Source organism: Neurospora tetraspora (assembly GCF_033439725.1).
Source record: "Neurospora tetraspora strain CBS 560.94 chromosome Unknown B0H65scaffold_7, whole genome shotgun sequence".
NCBI lineage: Eukaryota > Fungi > Ascomycota > Sordariomycetes > Sordariales > Sordariaceae > Neurospora > Neurospora tetraspora.
Genome location: NW_026944389.1, coordinates 2,693,485 through 2,711,305, shown reverse-complemented (window position 1 = coordinate 2,711,305; position 17,821 = coordinate 2,693,485). Strand labels below are relative to the sequence as shown.

Below are 17,821 nucleotides of genomic sequence, written 5' to 3'. Positions count from 1 at the left end.
TATTGCCCTGAGAGTCTGACGTATACACCACATACTTCGGTACCGCCTGGCATGGCGCTCGACAGTCATTACCGAGGACAAGGCAGTCATTGTCCAAGTCCGATCCTCTCAGCACAATGAACCCCCTGGTAAGCTTGCGGGTTTGCTAGGACGGACGGGATCTCATCGTCATCTCCACATCTGCACAAGTCACGCATTTAATACGGTTCACGACCTCGACATCCACGGCGGCGTCGAGTCAGTACATACCGACATGTCGTGGCATGGTTGTTGTTTTGATGCTAGGGTCTCTTTCACGGATCGAACGACGCCTCCCTCTTTGTCCGCTGACTCCAGACACAGAATAGGCTAATAATGGAACTACCTCGTACACATCCTTTGTAATATCGACTTCGATATGATCCAGCATGTTCTGTCGGGGCAACTCCTGGGATGGGTTTCGGCGTGCCCCAATTCTTCTTTGGGACGGCCACTCTCATCTTTTGGGGAGACCAGAATCCCGATTTTGGCGCATCTCTCCCTGTTCCCGAGTCCAAAACCATCGTCGTTGGAGTATACATGAGACACGCCCAAGCCAGGAAGCAGCCGAAGAAGGCCATGCTAGGATCGCCCCGGAAGTGGACCTGTTGCACCCCTTGCAGTGTACTGTTCCAGATTGTCCAATGTTGGACAAGGGAAGCCTCGACAACTCTCCACCTGCTCGTCAGTTTTCTTTCCTCTATCACGATCAACCCCAGATTCTTTTCGAGAATTCTTCATGATTTTGGCAATGTTGAGCCATATCCCTGGCGGTGATCAACCTCACTGGAAAAAGCATCAAGAGCCTCGGCCATCTTTGGTTGGACCCTCACGGTCCACCTTCCAGAACACTGGATTGCTTGCAACGAGCTTTCATACTATCCATGTTGGGTTGGCGTTTGGCTTGCCAACAAAATGAAGCCATCCGAGGCTGTAGGTCATTGTCTCCCTTATATCCTCATCATCCTAACCAATATGGCTTTGTTAAGCGCGCCTCTGCCTTTGTCATTTGGCCGAGATGGCTCCTCTTAATTCTTCTCCCTTTGGGTCGGCAGCCTCCTTCATTTGCGCAAATGCCCAAGAGCATAGTTCCTCCTTCTCAATTCGCTCCGCTATTTCCGGCCCTTCGGTGATTGCTACGATTCCAGGACGATATTTCGAAACAAACCACTTCAGGGTCCTTCCCGGCCTATTCAGGTACCATCGGTGGATATCCGTGGTTGAGCCAGGGCACCCAAAGATATTAGCGGCGGATGCAAGGCCTGGAGCCCACTGCCAAAGGCACGACAACCGACGCCATGATCAAAGAGGCTAAGCGTTCCAGACCAATCGACCTCCCCCAGGGTCCTGGCAGCATTGGCCGACATCCTGGGCTCCATCCAGGAGTCGACAACGAGGGTATTGTGCACGGCCGTGACCCATTGGTCTCCCTCATCCCAGGACAAGGTCTTGTGTCAGGTTCTGCCCTACGCGACGCAACTGGACGTGGCCGTCCTACTCAAAACCGCAATGTCTGCCACTTCTCCTTCCCTGACAGATGGAAACCCTATCTCGTCCGTCGTCTGTCTCGTCCGCTGCCTCGCCAGGTTCTCACTCCCGACGTTGTCGCCGCTGCCATAGCCGTCATGCCGCATCGACCAAGCACTTCCGCTGGACCTGGATCCTTCAGCTCAGCAAGTTCGAGGTCAATTTACGAGAAACGCCAGTCGAAGGACGACATGCTGCTTACTGTGGATGGACGGATGGGTACTGGAAGGCTAAATCCCTTAGGCATGCAACCATACATGATGGGTATCAGAGGTGGAAACCTGCCGACGCCAGAGGCGAGTCCTGATCAAGCAGCAGCATCCAGCATGACTTCGTTTTTGGCTCCAGCCACTATGACTGGCCACGAGTCCTTCATGACCTCAATGGAGGTGCCGATCGGAATGGCTCTGGGAAGCCCTTCGCAATTGTCCGAAATTCAACCCAGCTCGTGGCAACCACAAAGCGTCACACCACCTCGAAGGACTCCTTCACCACCACCGCCACCGCCAGCAGCAGCGCCGCAAATGGTACCTCAGACAGCATCTCTAGCACCCCCTCTTCAGAGGCGAAAGACGACAAGGCAAAGGATATTTGGAGCCCTGTTCGGGAGAGGAAAGCAGTCAGCTACAGCAAAGGCCGCCGACCTTATTTCTGCAAACAGTTCTGCGGTGTCTCTGTCGACAACAGGTGGTGGACGGGAAGCTGCTGGCAGTGCCGTCCCGTCGAGGAACAACACGATCAGTGGGAGAAAAAGACCAAAGCATGTCCCAATACTCGTCAGGTCGAACACAGATCTCCCAACGACTACTGCGCCTGTCGAGCCACGGCAGTGGGAGCAGCCACCACCACCACCACCACCACCACCGGTGCCTCCAGCAAGCTCTTGGAATGATCGGTCACGGAGTGTTACGCCCAGCTCGTTGGCTAGTGCTCCCTCACTAATCGACGTGGAGATTCCGTGTATCAAACTGGAACGATACAGCGTCATGTTTAGTGGAGTCTTGAACCCGCAACAGCAAAGAAGAAACAGCAACATGACACTCCTGGAGAGGCGTCAGGCTACGCTCGAGAAGCTAAAGTCGATCAACGGCAGGGTCGTGGCTCAATGTGAAGAGGAGGTAAAACAGCCCCGTAGAGCAAGCTCGCCCCAGCCGACACAATCACCATCCTTTTCGATTTTCCCACCAACACCAGGCCGTCAACAACTCGATGTTCCCCCAACTCCTCGATCCCGTTCAAACTCATCACCAGCCGTCATCCCGTCACCAACGGTGGAAAGATTTTCTGAATACATGCAACCGTTGGAAGCTCCTCCCCGTCGTAGGGAGGAAAAGCGAGTGACGATAATCTCACCACGGACGATGGAAGAGCAGCAGCAGCAACAGCCTCAAACTTACCACGACACTCAACCACAGCAGGAAATCCAACCAGAGTATCTTCCTGGTGATGAAGATCTTTCTGTCATCTCCAGAAGGCCAGAGGCTTGGGAAGAACAGCAACAGCATCAACCCGAACCGGAACAGGCTTTCCCCACACGGAAAGACTCACATTTCCCTCCCGAAAAATCGTTCCTTATCCTCGATACCCCTCTAAGTCCACCAGAACATTTCCTAGACGTATCGAGCACCCGGCAGTCATACGAGCCGGAAATCGTCAGCCCGTTCCTCCTCAAACCAACCGTCTACCAGCCGCCCGAACCGCGCCTAGTGGTTCCAGGCCCGCCAACACGCTCACCCCCATCGCCGCCGCAGCCATCTATGCCCGAAACAACTTGTTCCCCCGCCTTACCAGTCCACAAAGGGCACACCCTCTCCCCCTCCGTCGACCTCGCCGCCGCCGCCGAGGAAGAAGCCGAGGAAGCAGACCCCATCATCAAAGCCGCCGTCGAGATCTCCGTCGCCCGCACCATCAGCATCTCCCGCCGCGCCGGCGCCCGGCAGAAACGGGTTGAATCCCCTGCATCGTCTACACCACCACGCTCCCCCTCCCAGCCCCCCTCCACACAATCACGCTCGGAAAGACCTCGTCCCATCCCGCTTGCCCGCAGCGCCTCCGTCAGCGCCGGCTCCCTGCAGCGCTCGCGCTCCGTGAAAGCCAACCAGATCACCATCACGCGCGCGGGAACGCTCAAGGTGCGAGGGCCGGGGGCGGCACCAAAGTTGACAACGACGACAAACGACCTAGGCAGGGTGGCGGAGACGAAGCAGGCTACGCCGACGTTGGTGGTGCCGCCGCCGGCAGAACTCCTTATCAACAGTCCTTGCTCGGCGCTTTCTACTCCTGGGGCTGTCACTCCGGGGACTGCGGGGAGTGAGTTGCCCAAAGAGGTGTTGGCTAGGTATAGGAAGAGTGAGAGGGTGGAGATCGTGACGGGGGATGTGGCGGATCTTTTGAGTGACTCCGGTGGTAGCGGTGGTGAAGGTGAGAGTGGGAGTGAAGCCGAAGGCCGCGGCCGTGGCCGGGGACAACTTATGAGGCCGGATGCGGCTGAAACGAGATATGTCAGGGTTTAGTGTGATGACGGGTTGCAGTGGTGGCCGCGGGTTAGTTCTCTCCTTTTGTCTGTCTGTCTGTCTGTCTGTCAATTTCCATGATCTATCTGGGGTGTTTCAGAAGGTTGTTCGGGGTTTGCATTGCGAGCAAGGGAGGTTGACGTTGCTAAATAAGCGTTTAGTTGTGTTATAGTTTTTATTTTGCATGACGGAATAGCGCTGGAAGGGGCAGGCAGGCCAGGCGGAGTGCTTTATCTTGCAAGTGGGCAGGAAGGAACAGAGTTGTCCGGTACGACTTTACCTTCTTTCACTGGCTACCTAAATATGTATCCCATAGAATCGATGTATTGATAATGTTTCCTTGCCATGATTCTTTCGCATCTAAAATCCAGTCAGTCAGTCAGTCCTTCAATTCCCTTCCAGTTGTCTTTGTATCATTTTTACGTACCCCTAGAAATTCGCCCACGAGCAAAAAAGAAGGAGAGTTAAATAGGTGTCAGAAGGATGTAATGTAACTAATGTTGTGAGCAGAGGTACGGCTATGCCCACGCGGACACCGGTTTTTGTTAGGTGTTGTTTGGAACCTGAAACTTAGACTTGAGCCTGGAGGGAAGGGGGTTAAATAACCTGCCCAGTACAAGTCATTTCGAAAAGAAAAGGGGGATAGGTCGAGTCTAGGTAGCTGGTCTAGACGCTCCGGTTGCTGTTCGGTCTTTATTTCATTCTTCACCTCGACATCATGCGATACTGCAGTCACACGAAATCAACATCGATGTCTGTGACAGTCTCAAGTTCCTGCTTCCCACCTATGTTTGAACGAACATTCAATGTGATGAAAAGCGTGAGAACTAATTGCAAAGATGAGTTTTTACCAAGCTAATAGTGTGTCACTCAAGAAGGATTACGAGAGGCAACTTGTACCCAGAAATCATGGTTGAGTGTCTCGAGAGAGGTTTGTGAAGGAAGTCGCGGGTGGATGGATCTATGATCTACTGAACAGGAGCGAACAGTAGTAGAGCACCAACACCGGCCGCCGCAATGCGGAAATCAGTCAGTCTTCAGGGCAAGCTGGGACACTCCATTTGTGAGGGAAAAGGTCAGAGGATAGTGCCAACTGAAAATTCCGGGGAAACTAAAGTGTTTGTTTCAAAAGAGAGAGAAGGAATGCAGCAAAAGAGCTGCCTGGGAAGGCCCGGGATAAATACACGGCATCTCTCATCCCCCTCCCTGCTTTGAATCAGTCAGTCATCCTCTTTTGACTGTTGCTGGCCTCCTTCCTTCCTTCCCACTTGATGGCTTCCTTCCTGTCTACTGTGGTTGGCGATATCCCCTCTCCTGCATCTGGGTGGTGCCTTCTTCATATATATACTGAGTCCTTCCTTCTTGCATGGCAGGACCGGCAGTTAGGTGCCGGAGGCGGTCATGCGGGCATTCTGCTCCGTGGGTCCCGACACGTTCCTTCCTCACTTGTGTACTTGTAGGAAAGGCTCCCGGCAACTGAGGGAAAGCGGGGGTCGTGGGACCGGCAGCCCCTGTTAATTCGGTGAGCAACCCAGAATGAAAAATCGGGAAGAAGAAGAGGATAATGAAGGAGAAGAAGAAGAGGATAATGAAGGAGAAGAAGAAGAAAAGGCTAGTAGTCTACACTTGGGTAGATGGGTAGGGGTTCTTATATGCGATGACATGGAATGGAAGGCCAAAGACAAGATGGATCTGACAGGTGTTAAGTAGCATCTGCCATCACAGCTCCCTTCGTTAACCTAAACTATTCCTGATTCTGCTGAGAAATCCTGTTACTCGACTTGTTATCTTCCTTCACTCTTAGTTCTAGAAGCATATCACAAACGCTTCCGCCGGTCCGTCCAGCCCCAGCTTATACTTCAAGTCCTTCGTCCTTCTGTATTCTAACGGCTAGGCACGCAAAGACATCTTCTGCACAAAGGAACAGCCGCGGGAAATCTAAAGGTGGAAGCAGAATTTGATTTATAAAGATGAATCCGCGACGCCATGAGAAAGCAAAGCAAAGCAAGGAATCGAAGTGCGAAGAATAAACGGTATAGCAACGCCGAACCTCAACTCAACAACAGATTGGCCAGCGACATTGTTTTGCGAACCCTCACTTCTTCAGATGTTCCACCGGATAATCGTCCGTGCCCGCATGTTCCTACATAGCTGCTTGCTGAAGCGGGAGCCCATCCGGTATACCTATGTTGCTATCTGCCTGCAGTTGCCTCTGAATCACTTCCGCCGTCCTCGCGTCCTCATCTGTGCGGGATGCCGCCGCAGCCGCCGCAGCCGCAGCCGCGGCAGCAGCTGCTGCCGAGACCGCCGTGTTATAGGGATCCCGGGGAGTTCCACCCATGTGGTGGTCGCTTCGGCTCAGGCCGGCTACGGCTTGAGCGGCTTCCTCCAGGGATGCCGACGGACCACTGGTAACGGGGGGAACCTGCTGCGCAACTTGGACCGGATCAGGAGCAATGCCCTGAGGTACGGAGGGCGGTGGTGGAGGTTGCTGTTGCTGAAGTTGCTGCGTGTGGGGGGTCGCTAGGGTGATGTTCGGAGGAGGTTGAGGGTAATCGCCCTGGACGTCGATGAGTCGATTTTGCAGGTGAAGGATGTAGTCCCTCAAGGCGTAGTTTTCGTTCTGTAGAGCCTTGAAGCTCATCTCCATCTCGCTGTATTCTCTGACTTGTTGCTCCAACTTCTTGATGTAACCTTCTTTCCGTTGACGGAATGCTCTCTGTGTAGTAGCCTATGATTAGCTCGATACATTGAGAAGTAAGTGGTCGGAGCTGAACGACTGCTAGCAGTATTGCAGTATTGCGTTCTGACCTCCATCACACCATCGTGACTAGTCCAGATGCAGGCTGATGATGCGATCGCGGCATCGGTCATACAACAAGGCTTACAAATCTTCCAGGATGCAAGGGATCGGGGACTACTGACCTGTGCGGCGCGGTTTTGGGCGGCGCGCTTCGACTGTGACAGTTCCCGTTTAGACTTCCTACCATCACCAGCGCTGTCGCCCGGGCTGACCATTCCCACTTGTGGTACACCAACAGGCGTGTTGGGGCCGGGCATGGCACCTTGTTGCTCGGGTTGGGGAGGGACGCCAACAGGCATCATTCCGGGCACTGGTTGGTATCCGTTTGTGGGGCCTGCCTCGTGAGTTCGTAGTTCGGGGTGCAAATGTGCTTCGTGTGGGCCAGCTGGTGGATGATTGTATCCATGGGGCAGAGCTGGTGGTGCTGCTGCTATGGGCGAGGTCCGACTATCCCCTTGTCCGCCAGAAGGCGAAGGTGGGTGATTTGGGTAAGACGCGAGTTGGTAGGCGGCTTGGTCCGCGTGGTTATTTGCCAGAACAGGCTCAACCGGTGAATCGCGAGCCCTCGGCTCTGGATGGACAGAAGATGTCAGTATATCCCACCTGGTGGCTTAGGGTTGAGTCAAGATGGTTTTCAAGGAGATAAAAGACATGGTGGAAAGAATAGCGTGTGATGCAGGAGTGAATGAGTGAAGTAATATGCTGAGAGACGGACTCCAAGGTCGTGTTATTCGGGGTATGATGACCTTCCCTTGGAAGCTTCGGAGTCTGTTAAGGTAGGCAGACAGTGCCTTGTTGGCTCCTGGTGACTACAAGGACAATAACGTGTAGGTGCAGGAAAATGTGATAACATTGGCCGGCGACAAATAGCAGCATTGTTGCGCTTTGAGTTGGAAGGGGAAGAGAGAGCGCATGGGTTTTAGATATGTGTGGAAGCGGCCGCGACGGCTGGCAGGCAGAGATCATAGATGTATCTTCAATCTCCAGCCGAACATAACCCGACTAGCCAGTCTTGTTGTTGATGGATTGTTCTTGGTTGACACGTGGGATGAGTAGTCAAAGCTCGTGTAGATGGCCGTGAGTGTGAACGAGAGGTACGTGTAAGTGATAGGGGTAGTGACAAAATCACGAACCTCGTCAAGCTCAGTTACGGGGATCAGGTGGGATGCAAGACCACTAGTCTCGCATTCTCAGGCTCTTGCAGAGACCAAAACCTCCAGCTCATGCGTAAAAGGATAGTAAAGGATTCGTAGGCAATGAAAGGAAGAGAGCCGAGGGTGAGGGAAGGAAGGGTTCATGTCGAGAGGCGTATAACCCTCGAACAGTAACATGAAGTTGGACGAGGATGACAAAGACGGGGCTCGGAGCGACCCTTGTTTAACGACCTGATGTGCTGACAATCCCCGATTTGGCTTCAACATAATCAAGCCAAAACCCCGGTTGTCTGCCGTGTAGCTGAGGTGCTGGAAAGGAAAGAGATGAAGGAAAAGAACTCACCCATTTCGAGGTTTGTCGACATGCTTCTCTACTGTGACTGTACCGTAGGCTGGTATGGTGGAATTTGAGGTGTTGCCAGCGGCCGCGTTAAACGGTAGGGTGTCCTGACTCAGCTCGCAGGATAAGTGGTATGCACCACGGCGCAGAAATACCCAATAGTTATAGCGGGTTAATAAGGTAGCTCTCGAGTCCGCAAGCGGTACAGCAGGCCCGCTCCGCAGACTGGGGACTATAGACTGTCCTTGTGCCTTTGTGCTAGGTACTTGGTGTAACCGCAAGACACTTTCTGAAAAGCCAGGGCTGGATGTCAGCAATGTATCAAACCAACCTGGTGCGGGTTTTTACCTCTACGGTTTGTGCAGATTGTGGTGGTGGCCTTATGGGGATTGATGCAGAAGACGCCCCCAAAATGACGGGATCAGGGCAGGTGGTGGGATCAAAATCAAGCCCGGTTCGGCAGTGATGAGAAGACTCGGTGGCTCGGGCACGTCCCGGGTCTGTCTCGTGGGAGAAAGCTTGTCTGCTGGATTATGGTGCGGTAACACTCAACGGCGCCCTCTGAATAGCGTCGCGAGGGAGGCTCAGAGCTGGAGGCGTGGAGCAGCTGTGGTGTGGTGTGGTGTGGCTTTGGGAGCAACTTGGATGTATAAGTTGACTCAGCAAAGCGGCCGACGAAAGAGATGTAGTGGTACGGAGTATGTAATCGGATCCAGAGGAAATGGGAAAAGCGGGCGGAGATGGGCCAGTCAGATGGATGATGATGGTGGGACTGGGTGATAAAGTGTTTCTCGATAAAACTTTTGGCTTTGCTCAAAACCCGAAATCACCGAGTGCAGAATCCCATTCACAGAAACCCAGGGCTGATCTTGAAATTCACTTCAGTTGTTCAAGCTTGCGGTTCTTCCAGCCAAGGCAATGGCGACTGGACCTTGCAGCGCACAGTGATCTCGCTCTCCCTTTGTCGCGGCCGCGGGTCGTCGGCTGAATGCTTTGTCAGCAATTCGATGGTGACAAATGCGGCAGCCGCAAGTGACGGTTTCGGAATTTGCCGGTAGTTATTGTCCCGCAGTCCTATTCGCAAACAATTCGCATTCAACCAGCGTAGGTTTCGGATTTGGAGATTAGACTGTCAACTTATCGGCGGCATTGGATGTTCTTTGGTACGTGACAATTGAGGTAAAAGTTCAGGGTCACGTGAGAAGCATTGGTCAGCCCCGCATTTCTGTCTCCACTCGAGCCACTGCAACCATCCCTTTAACGGTGCAAATTTATCATTTTTAGCGCCCCCCACAGATACGAGTGAGACTTGTTGACGTGGCCTGTCAGCTAAGCACTTCGCTCATAGCACTAGTAAATGCTACCAAGGCTGGGGCGCTCCAGGTATCTCCGGGCTCCAAAGGTATCCTGCAGGAAAAAGGGGGCCACTGATTGGCCACAACCCTTGTCCTTTTGGGGGGCGCTAAAATGATAAATTTGCACCGTTAAAGGGATACTGGGAGGAGGGGGGTCTTTCGATCTGTACTTAGACATCTCCAAAACCCTCGATGTCAAACTGGTTATGTCAGATTCAAGAGTGGAGATTCTGGCTAATTCGTTGAGGATTAGACTCCCAGCCACCTGATTAAGCCTGATTTCTGGGTATATCTAGGTTACCCTAGCACCCCCTATACCTTTTGGAGCACAGGCTTGAGTTAGCTATATATATTCTTTAATTAATTAATTCTGTACCGTTTAATTTGATAAATAATAGTTTAATTTGCGTATGAACGTTCAATCGCGCTACTATAATAAGTAATATACCTACTTTTAAATAACTATATCCCTATTAAAGGAATTTACCGATAAGACCGTTACGGTTATCCTTAAGTTGCCTGACGATTGGCTTAGTTAATATAAAGCTTTTAAGAGATTCGTTAATAATAATTAAGAATTTAGTAATTAATTGCTTAAGGGAGGACTTATAATTTATTAAGTTCTACCCCTAAAGCCGGAAGATTTCTTTTTTATAAAGTAGGTTAAGGATTACATTCTGGCGGTAAAGAAAGAATTTGTTAAATTTAACCGTAGAATCTGAATTAAGAAGGTTGTAATTATTATTATAATAATAACTATTATTACTATTACTAATATTAATAATATAAATACCGGTATTATTATTGAAATTATTATTATTATTTAACTTTAGTAAGAAATTGCCGAAGGTGCTAACGATAAAAAAGTAGAGGAAGAAGAAGATGAAAAGGAAGAGGAGGATAAATATTATACTAAATAGGATATTTTAGCGGATATAGTTATTAACCCCGCTATCGATTTAACGACCGCCGGGAAGGTAGTATACGATTAAGTTAATAATATATATAATGCCTATTATAAATATTGGAAGGACTTCGACGATATTAATATTCGAATTTATAGTTAGATGAGTATTTGTATTATTATTTATTATATTAATTCTTCGTTCGAATAGGATCGGTCTATTAAAGATTGATTTAGAGAGATTAAGGGTTAAATTAATTATTGTCCTATCAATTAAATTATTGAAATTTATTATAATTATTAAGTTTTTATTAAAGAAATTTAAAAGAAGGTTTTTAAAGATTTCGAATAGTAATTATCCGAGTAAAAACTTTTTATAGCCGCCGGAAAACATTTTAGAATTAGCGATCATTTTACCCCTATTTTGTAATTTATTAATTTCGTCGATATAGTCCGGCTATATAAATTTATTTGGGTAGTAAATTTATGGAAGTTCGATGCTGGATTTGAAGATGAGTTTTTGAATTATAAGGATATATTTGTTGCTTTTAGAAGGGTTAGTATTTAGGAATATATTATTGTTATAATTGGATTTAATAAGAGGGTTATTATATATAGCATTTAGGCTACCGGTTATTTTAACTCGTAAGAATTTATATTGGTTAAAGAAAATATTTTTAATTTTAATTGTAAAAAGAAGCGGAGGGTAAATATAAGGAAGAAACGTAAGGCGAATAAAAACGCTAGGGATTCTTTATAGCTGAAAAAGAGAGTAAATTCTTTGTTATAATATAAAATTTCCGAGCGAAGACTTTATTTAATAATATATTACTAATATTTAATATTTAAAATTAGGGACGACTTTAAATAGAAGCCTGCTCTTTTAATTTAGAAATTTATTAGCGAAAATTTTGAAGAATATTTAAAGATTTATAAAGAGGTTAAAAAAGTTAAGAATTAAATATGGGATCGCTTTATCGCTTCTATATATAATATTATTATCGTTTCTAAGTAATGAAGAAGATAGAAAATCGGTATTTACGATTTAGTATTTCTTATTAAATGTAGTACTTTTAATACGGGTAATAAAAGGGAATTTTACTTTTTTAAAAATTCTATTATCTTCGATTTTAGTATTTCCTTTTATATTTTTAACGAAATTACTTATTTTTCTTTATTTTAAGTAGCGTCTTTAAAGGATTACATTTAGGTTAATAATTTTTAAATATTTATTAAAGGCTTTAGAACTATTAATATAGAAGTTTAGGGATAGAAAAGACTTTTTTAATTAAGGTTGAAGGAAGTAGCCTTTTATTTCAATTTTATTATAAATTTTGTATTTTTTCGATTGCTTTGTAAGTAGGGTTTTTATTACGATTATAAACTATTTAATAATTGCTTTTATTGATTAAACGGCTCTTTTTTTTATTATTTTTAAAATATTTATTATTAAATAATTTTCGAATACTTTCTTCTTTCCTTTAATTACGCTGCTTTCTTTACCCGATAAAATTGTTTTAATTCTTATATCAGCTAATATATTTATAAGATACTAGCGAATTTATAGTATGGGAAATTCAATTACTTAAATTTTCAAATTTTCAAATATTTTTATAACGTTGAGGGCGCTAAATTTAAAAGCTCCGCTACCTATTAATACGACGTATATAGTATTTTGAAAATTAAGCGAAATATTATATGAAAGTTACGTAATTGAAAATCTGAGCCTGGCGAATACTTCGTTATCAATTTCCTCAATTTTAAAAAAGGAAGAGGCGGTTATAAATTAATAATATTTATTATATATTGTTAGATTAGCTTCATTTAGGAAATTTATATAACTAATTAGTAAATAATTACGATCGTTCGAAGTCTACTTAATATTATCAATACAATCGATTATTAGTATAACGTTAAAATTAAATATATTAAATATAATAACGAATTTAATAATTAATATATTAAAAATTAATTTACTACCTGTTTTATTATTCTTAAACCTTTAATACCTAATATTTAAATTTAAAACAGCGTTACTAAATGTTTAAAGGGTGTAATTAAGAAGAAGTCGCGTATAATAATTAAGAGTGCAAATCTCCTTTATAACCTTTAATTTTAAATCGTTTTAGCCGCGGTTTATTTTAATAACTAATTATTTAAGTACTTTTATAATTAAAAGTTATTATACGAACGATTTTATACTTTTATTACTTATTATAGAGGGGTTTAAATTGAGCTCCGTAAGCCTAATTTTAATTATTTACGCGTTTATAGATATAAGGTCTATACAATAATAACCGTCATTTAAAAAAAGGAATAGAGATTTAAGAAGCTTTAATCAAAAATATAGATTGGATTCCTTATTAGCTATTTTGCCTCTTCTATTTATTAAGTTTAAAATCTTTAAACGGGTCGTATTATTTATATTTATAATATACTATTTAACGAAGATTCGTTTTATTTAAGGAAATTAAAAAACTACGCAACCGTAGAAAAATTAATTACCGACGAAATTATTAATTTCCTTAATTAAATCGACTAATTACTTTATCCTTTTACATAATATTTCGAACTTTTTACTACTAATTAAAATATAGAGAATACTAGTATTACTTCTCTCCTTATATTATTCTTCAATAATAAACTTTAAGAAAATAATAGTAAAATTAAATTAATAATTACGAAAATATTAAAGCTTATCTTTTAAAATAAAATATTTATCGATTTTATATTTAAATACTTATTTTTACTTACCTCGCCGCCTACTACCTTTATTACCGGTCTAATTATAGATTTATTAGTGTTTATATCCTTCTTAACGTTTGAATTATAGGAAGCCATTTTTAACATTAGGAAATTCTTTTAATTAGTAGGATAGTAGTAGGGTAAGACTGTTATTAAAGTAAAAATTAATTATTTCATTATAAAGGATAGCCGGCTAGACTCTATTAAATAATAAAACCTCCTTTTAATATTAAAGATTTATTATAATTTTAAATATTACAATTTTAATAATCTCTTTAAATAAGTAGAGGAAGTATATTTTAATAATTATAAGGAAATGAAATTATAGGTCGAAATTGACGAAGACGTCCCCCGTAATAAATAGTTTTTAAATCTTCAATTATATATAAATATACATATATAAATTTAATAAATATAATTGATTTTAGAAGGTTAAAGTCCGCTTCGTTATTAGAGGAGATTAATAGTATAATTACGGTAAAGAAATATATACCTCTACTTTTATTAGTTGGTTATTTCGATTTATTATTGCTTAAATTGCTCTATTTAATTTTGAACTTATTTAATATAATACGGTTAATGTCTTTATTAATTCCTATTTTAATAAAGAGATTTATATATGTATACCGCCTAGGTACTATAAATATAATATAATCTTTAGATTCCTTAAAGCCTTTTATAGGCTCCGACGTACTTTTTTACTATAGTAGAGAGAATTTAATAGTATTTTTGAAAGTCTTGGGTTTAAATTATTATTCGAGAACCTATATCCTGAAGCGTAATAAAATGTTAATTTTCTATTATATTAATAATATTATATTTACCTTTAATAAATTATAATACAATAAAGTTATTTTAATTATTAAGAGGTTAGAAGAGAAGGATAAATTTATTAGAAGTAATAATTTTAGTAGTTTTTAAGTATTAAAATTATTCGAAATCGGGAAATAAAGCTTAATTTAACTAATTTAATAGGGATATATCTATAAAATTACTAAATTAATTAAAAATCCTTATACTTTCGCCTTTATACTAATAAATAACGAAGAACTCTTACTTTTCAATAATATAATTACTTTCGATAAAATCTGGGAATATTAAGTCATTGTCGGCTCTATTATATATACCGCCATTATTATCCAGCTAAATATCACCTTCGCCACTAATATATTAATTCATTATAATTATAACCCTAGTCTTTAGTATTATAAGGTTATTAATAAGGTTTTATACTACTTAGAATTTTACTTTAACCTTTCCTTCTATTATAATAGTTCGAAAAAATTAGAAATAGTTTTTAATATATTATACGTTAATAATTCTTTTAATTAAAAGAATTTTCAAGGTTTTACTATTAAGCTATTTAGGGGTATAGTTTATTGGAGTATTATTAAGTAAAAGACAGTTTTAACTTTAATTACTAAAGTAGAATTGCTTTCTCTTTTTAGCGTAGTAAAGGAAATTATCGCTATTATATGCCTTTATAAGGAGATTAAAATTCCCTTTGATATGAAGGTACTTATAATTAATTGTAATAATACTTGGACAATCCAGGTATTAACCGTTAAAGTAATTAAATTGATAATTAAATTAAAATTTATTAATATTTATAATTATTAATTAAAATAGGAGATTTAAATAGGAAGAATCGACGTTAAGTATTTAGAAACAAAGAAAATACTAGCTAACGGATCAATTAAAATTTTAAGATAGTAGGAGTATAGGAGATTCTGGGAATTAATAAGGATAGCGAATACACTAGTCTATAAAGAAAAGGAAAAGGAGAAGGAGATTGGTAATAATATATTAGAAGATATTTATAATTTAACTAAAGAAATCAAAATACTAGAAGAGAAATTTTATAAATAATTTCACTTTTATCCATTTTAAAAAGTTTATAAGTGAAGGGGTATATTAAATTCAAGGGTGGAGATTCTAATTAACTCGTTAAGGGTTAGACTCTTAACTACTTGATTAAACTTAATTTCTAAGCATATTTAAATTACCTCAACACCCCCTATACCTTCTGGAGCGTAGGCTCGAGTTAGCTATACACACTCTTTAATCAATCAATTCTGCACCGTCTAATCTGACAGGTTGCGGCTGCCAATTTACTATCAATTGACTATCCCGCCCCGCGAAACGTCCAAATTCCTAAACGTTTAAAAAATTCAGATTGTCTAAGGGCTATAAATTGACGGTCAATTAGGTCCCAAGTATTTCAAAGATAAAACGTTAGTCCATTTAAACATTAGAAAATGCCGAGGGATCTAAGTACAGGTCACCAAATTCCGAATTGTCAAAGGAGCGTTCGCGGACAGATCGAAAGACCCCCCCCTCCCAGTACGGAAACACCCAAACGCTGCAGATAAGCACGTGCGCACACTTGCACGATGTCACCTCGTGGACTTGCACACCACTTCCTGATCTCTTCACAGCTTCCATCCCATCAACACTTCGCTTCCAACATTCATCGAGGGGACTTGAAAACCACGCCTCCCTTCCACACGTGGGTGATGTTATCCGGGTTTATCAAGACCTCAATGTCTTCAAGCGGGTTGGACGAGATGGCAATCAAGTCGGCATCAAAACCAGCCTTGAGCTGGCCTGACTTTCGAGCCTGAGGACCCCTATAAAGTGTTACAACATAACAACATAACAACATCTAGGACATCCAAAACTTACAAGGTTTCCGGAGGAGTAGCAGTCGCCATTTCTATGGCCTGCAGAGGAGTCATGCCGGCCTCGACGGCGTAGCGAAGTTCCGTGGCGTTTTTACCGTGAGCGACCGCATGGTTCCTGTCGCTGCTGAAAGTATCTGTTCCCAGGGCAATCTTGACCCCCAATTTGATGGCCAGTTTGATGCTGTCTCTCGACAGCTGCACGCCACGCTCCAGCTTAGCTCTTTGACGCGGATCGAGGTCGTCATCACCATCAATCAGACCCTCGACGATGTGGCGTGTAGGGACCAAAATGGCATCCTTCTCCTTCATCTTGGCAGCAACCTCCTCGTCCAAGTACGAGCCATGTTCGATGCTCTTCACTCCCGCATCCAGAGCCGCCATGATGCCGGGCTTTCCGTGGGCATGAGCGGCTACCACTCGGCTGCTTCGCTTCGCTTCCTGCACCATGGCTCGCAACTCCTCCGGGCTGAACTGCGTGTCCTCGGGCTGGTCGTTCAGCGAAAGCGTGCCGCCCGTCGAGCAGACCTTGATCACCTTGGCGCCTCGGCGAATCTGCTGCCGCACAGCTTTGATACAGCCATCCACGCCGTCACAAACAAAGGACGATGATGAGCCATGAGCGCAAGCGTCCAGCACCGTCTGGAGGGGTACATCCTGAATATCGCCATGGCCGCCTGTGATGCTAAGTATGCTCATGGCCGCGTAAACATGAGGGCCAACGATGGCGCCCATGTCAATAGCGGGTGCAACGTCCCCGCCATATCCGCCGAGCTCGCGGATTGAGGTGAACCCCGCCATGAGCGTCCGGCGCATGTCGTCGACAATCACTGCCCCGATGAGCGTGGCTGTCCCGGGTAAGAAAGGCTTCATGCTATCTCTGATGCCTATTGCGACGCCGACACCCTCGAAATGGGTGTGCGCATCCCACATGCCTCTGTTTTGTGGTTAGCGGTCGCTGAGTTGAAAGAATATGAAGGCCACTCACGGCATGAGCACCGGCACGCGCGAGAAACGGATTGACGAATATTCTGAGGGTATCTCATTCTGTGGTCCAACCCACTCAATAGTCGAGTCTTTCACCACCAGTGCCCCGTTCTTGAGAGGCTCACCACGACCGGGAATCAGGAGGTCGGCGAGGATTCCATGGTAGGAAGCCCCATCGTCGACAGGGTCTTTGTTGACCATGTCGTTGGGCAGAGCCACTCTGATCTGCATATTGAGCCGTAGACAACGAGGCTTTGGTAAGGTGTGTCAGTTGTTGAACAGCCTCTGGCACTCGAGTTGATTCCCGCGGTTTCTGTTATAGTACCACGAGATGAGTCTCCCTTCTTATATCATGCCTACAATCGTCTCAGATCAACAGTGAGATCCCACCTGCCTAAGATGGCAAGGTGTTGACTGTAGACGTTGTCCTCGTCATTCTGGCTTCATGAATCCCTGCAAAAGCAACCTAAATACGCGTACCCGGACTGGTTGGTTACGACAGAAGTCACCAACATTTGCCAGACTGCCAGTGATGGTGACGACGCGAGCTCTAGGCATGTAAGCACTAACAGCCCATGGTTACTATATCAAGTTAGGTACTTGCAAGAGTGGGCAGTAATGACTTCGTTTTATGCTTTGAATTATGATAGATTGAGGTCTTCCAACTCTACCATGCCATCAAAAGGTTGAGAAAACTTGTAGAGTCATATCCGTTCCCTACCCATATCCGTAGCCCATTTTCACCAGTTATATACACAGTGCACGGACTCCCCACGGTGAAAACTCCCGTCCCT

General features: G+C 44.1%; 3 protein-coding genes across 3 annotated transcripts; 1 reads left to right on the top strand and 2 right to left on the bottom strand.

Annotated features, from left to right (window-relative positions):
* Positions 1 to 907: 907 nt before the first annotated feature.
* Positions 908 to 4,224, top strand: B0H65DRAFT_298282 (uncharacterized protein). The gene is made up of 2 exons (XM_062823118.1): positions 908 to 951; positions 1,008 to 4,224. The coding sequence occupies exon 2, from the start codon at positions 1,272 to 1,274 to the stop codon at positions 4,056 to 4,058; it is 2,787 nt and encodes a 928-aa protein (XP_062678731.1). The 5' UTR covers positions 908 to 951; positions 1,008 to 1,271; the 3' UTR covers positions 4,059 to 4,224.
* A 1,760-nt stretch (positions 4,225 to 5,984) lies between these two features.
* B0H65DRAFT_298212 (uncharacterized protein) lies at positions 5,985 to 8,570 on the bottom strand. Its single transcript, XM_062823117.1, has 3 exons — positions 8,359 to 8,570; positions 6,984 to 7,432; positions 5,985 to 6,777 (listed from the first exon to the last, which is right to left on the bottom strand). The coding sequence occupies exons 1-3, from the start codon at positions 8,378 to 8,380 to the stop codon at positions 6,202 to 6,204; spliced, it is 1,047 nt and encodes a 348-aa protein (XP_062678730.1). The 5' UTR covers positions 8,381 to 8,570; the 3' UTR covers positions 5,985 to 6,201.
* Positions 8,571 to 15,545: 6,975 nt separating this feature from the next.
* On the bottom strand, positions 15,546 to 17,731 carry B0H65DRAFT_298093 (uncharacterized protein). Its single transcript, XM_062823116.1, has 3 exons — positions 17,029 to 17,731; positions 16,045 to 16,977; positions 15,546 to 15,989 (listed from the first exon to the last, which is right to left on the bottom strand). The coding sequence occupies exons 1-3, from the start codon at positions 17,256 to 17,258 to the stop codon at positions 15,830 to 15,832; spliced, it is 1,323 nt and encodes a 440-aa protein (XP_062678729.1). The 5' UTR covers positions 17,259 to 17,731; the 3' UTR covers positions 15,546 to 15,829.
* Between the last annotated feature and the right edge of the window lie 90 nt (positions 17,732 to 17,821).

Coding starts and splice junctions, on each gene's coding strand:
- B0H65DRAFT_298282 (XM_062823118.1), top strand. CDS start 1,272: ATGCAAGGCCTGGAGCCCACTGCCAAAGGCACGACAACCGACGCCATG.
- B0H65DRAFT_298212 (XM_062823117.1), bottom strand. CDS start 8,380: ATGTCGACAAACCTCGAAATGG. Junction 7,433..8,358: donor GTCGACAAACCTCGAAATGG/GTGAGTTCTTTT, acceptor CTGTCCATCCAG/AGCCGAGGGCTCGCGATTCA. Junction 6,778..6,983: donor CCCAAAACCGCGCCGCACAG/GTCAGTAGTCCC, acceptor GCTACTACACAG/AGAGCATTCCGTCAACGGAA.
- B0H65DRAFT_298093 (XM_062823116.1), bottom strand. CDS start 17,258: ATGCAGATCAGAGTGGCTCTGCCCAACGACATGGTCAACAAAGACCCT. Junction 16,978..17,028: donor CGCGTGCCGGTGCTCATGCC/GTGAGTGGCCTT, acceptor ACCACAAAACAG/AGGCATGTGGGATGCGCACA. Junction 15,990..16,044: donor GCTACTCCTCCGGAAACCTT/GTAAGTTTTGGA, acceptor AACACTTTATAG/GGGTCCTCAGGCTCGAAAGT.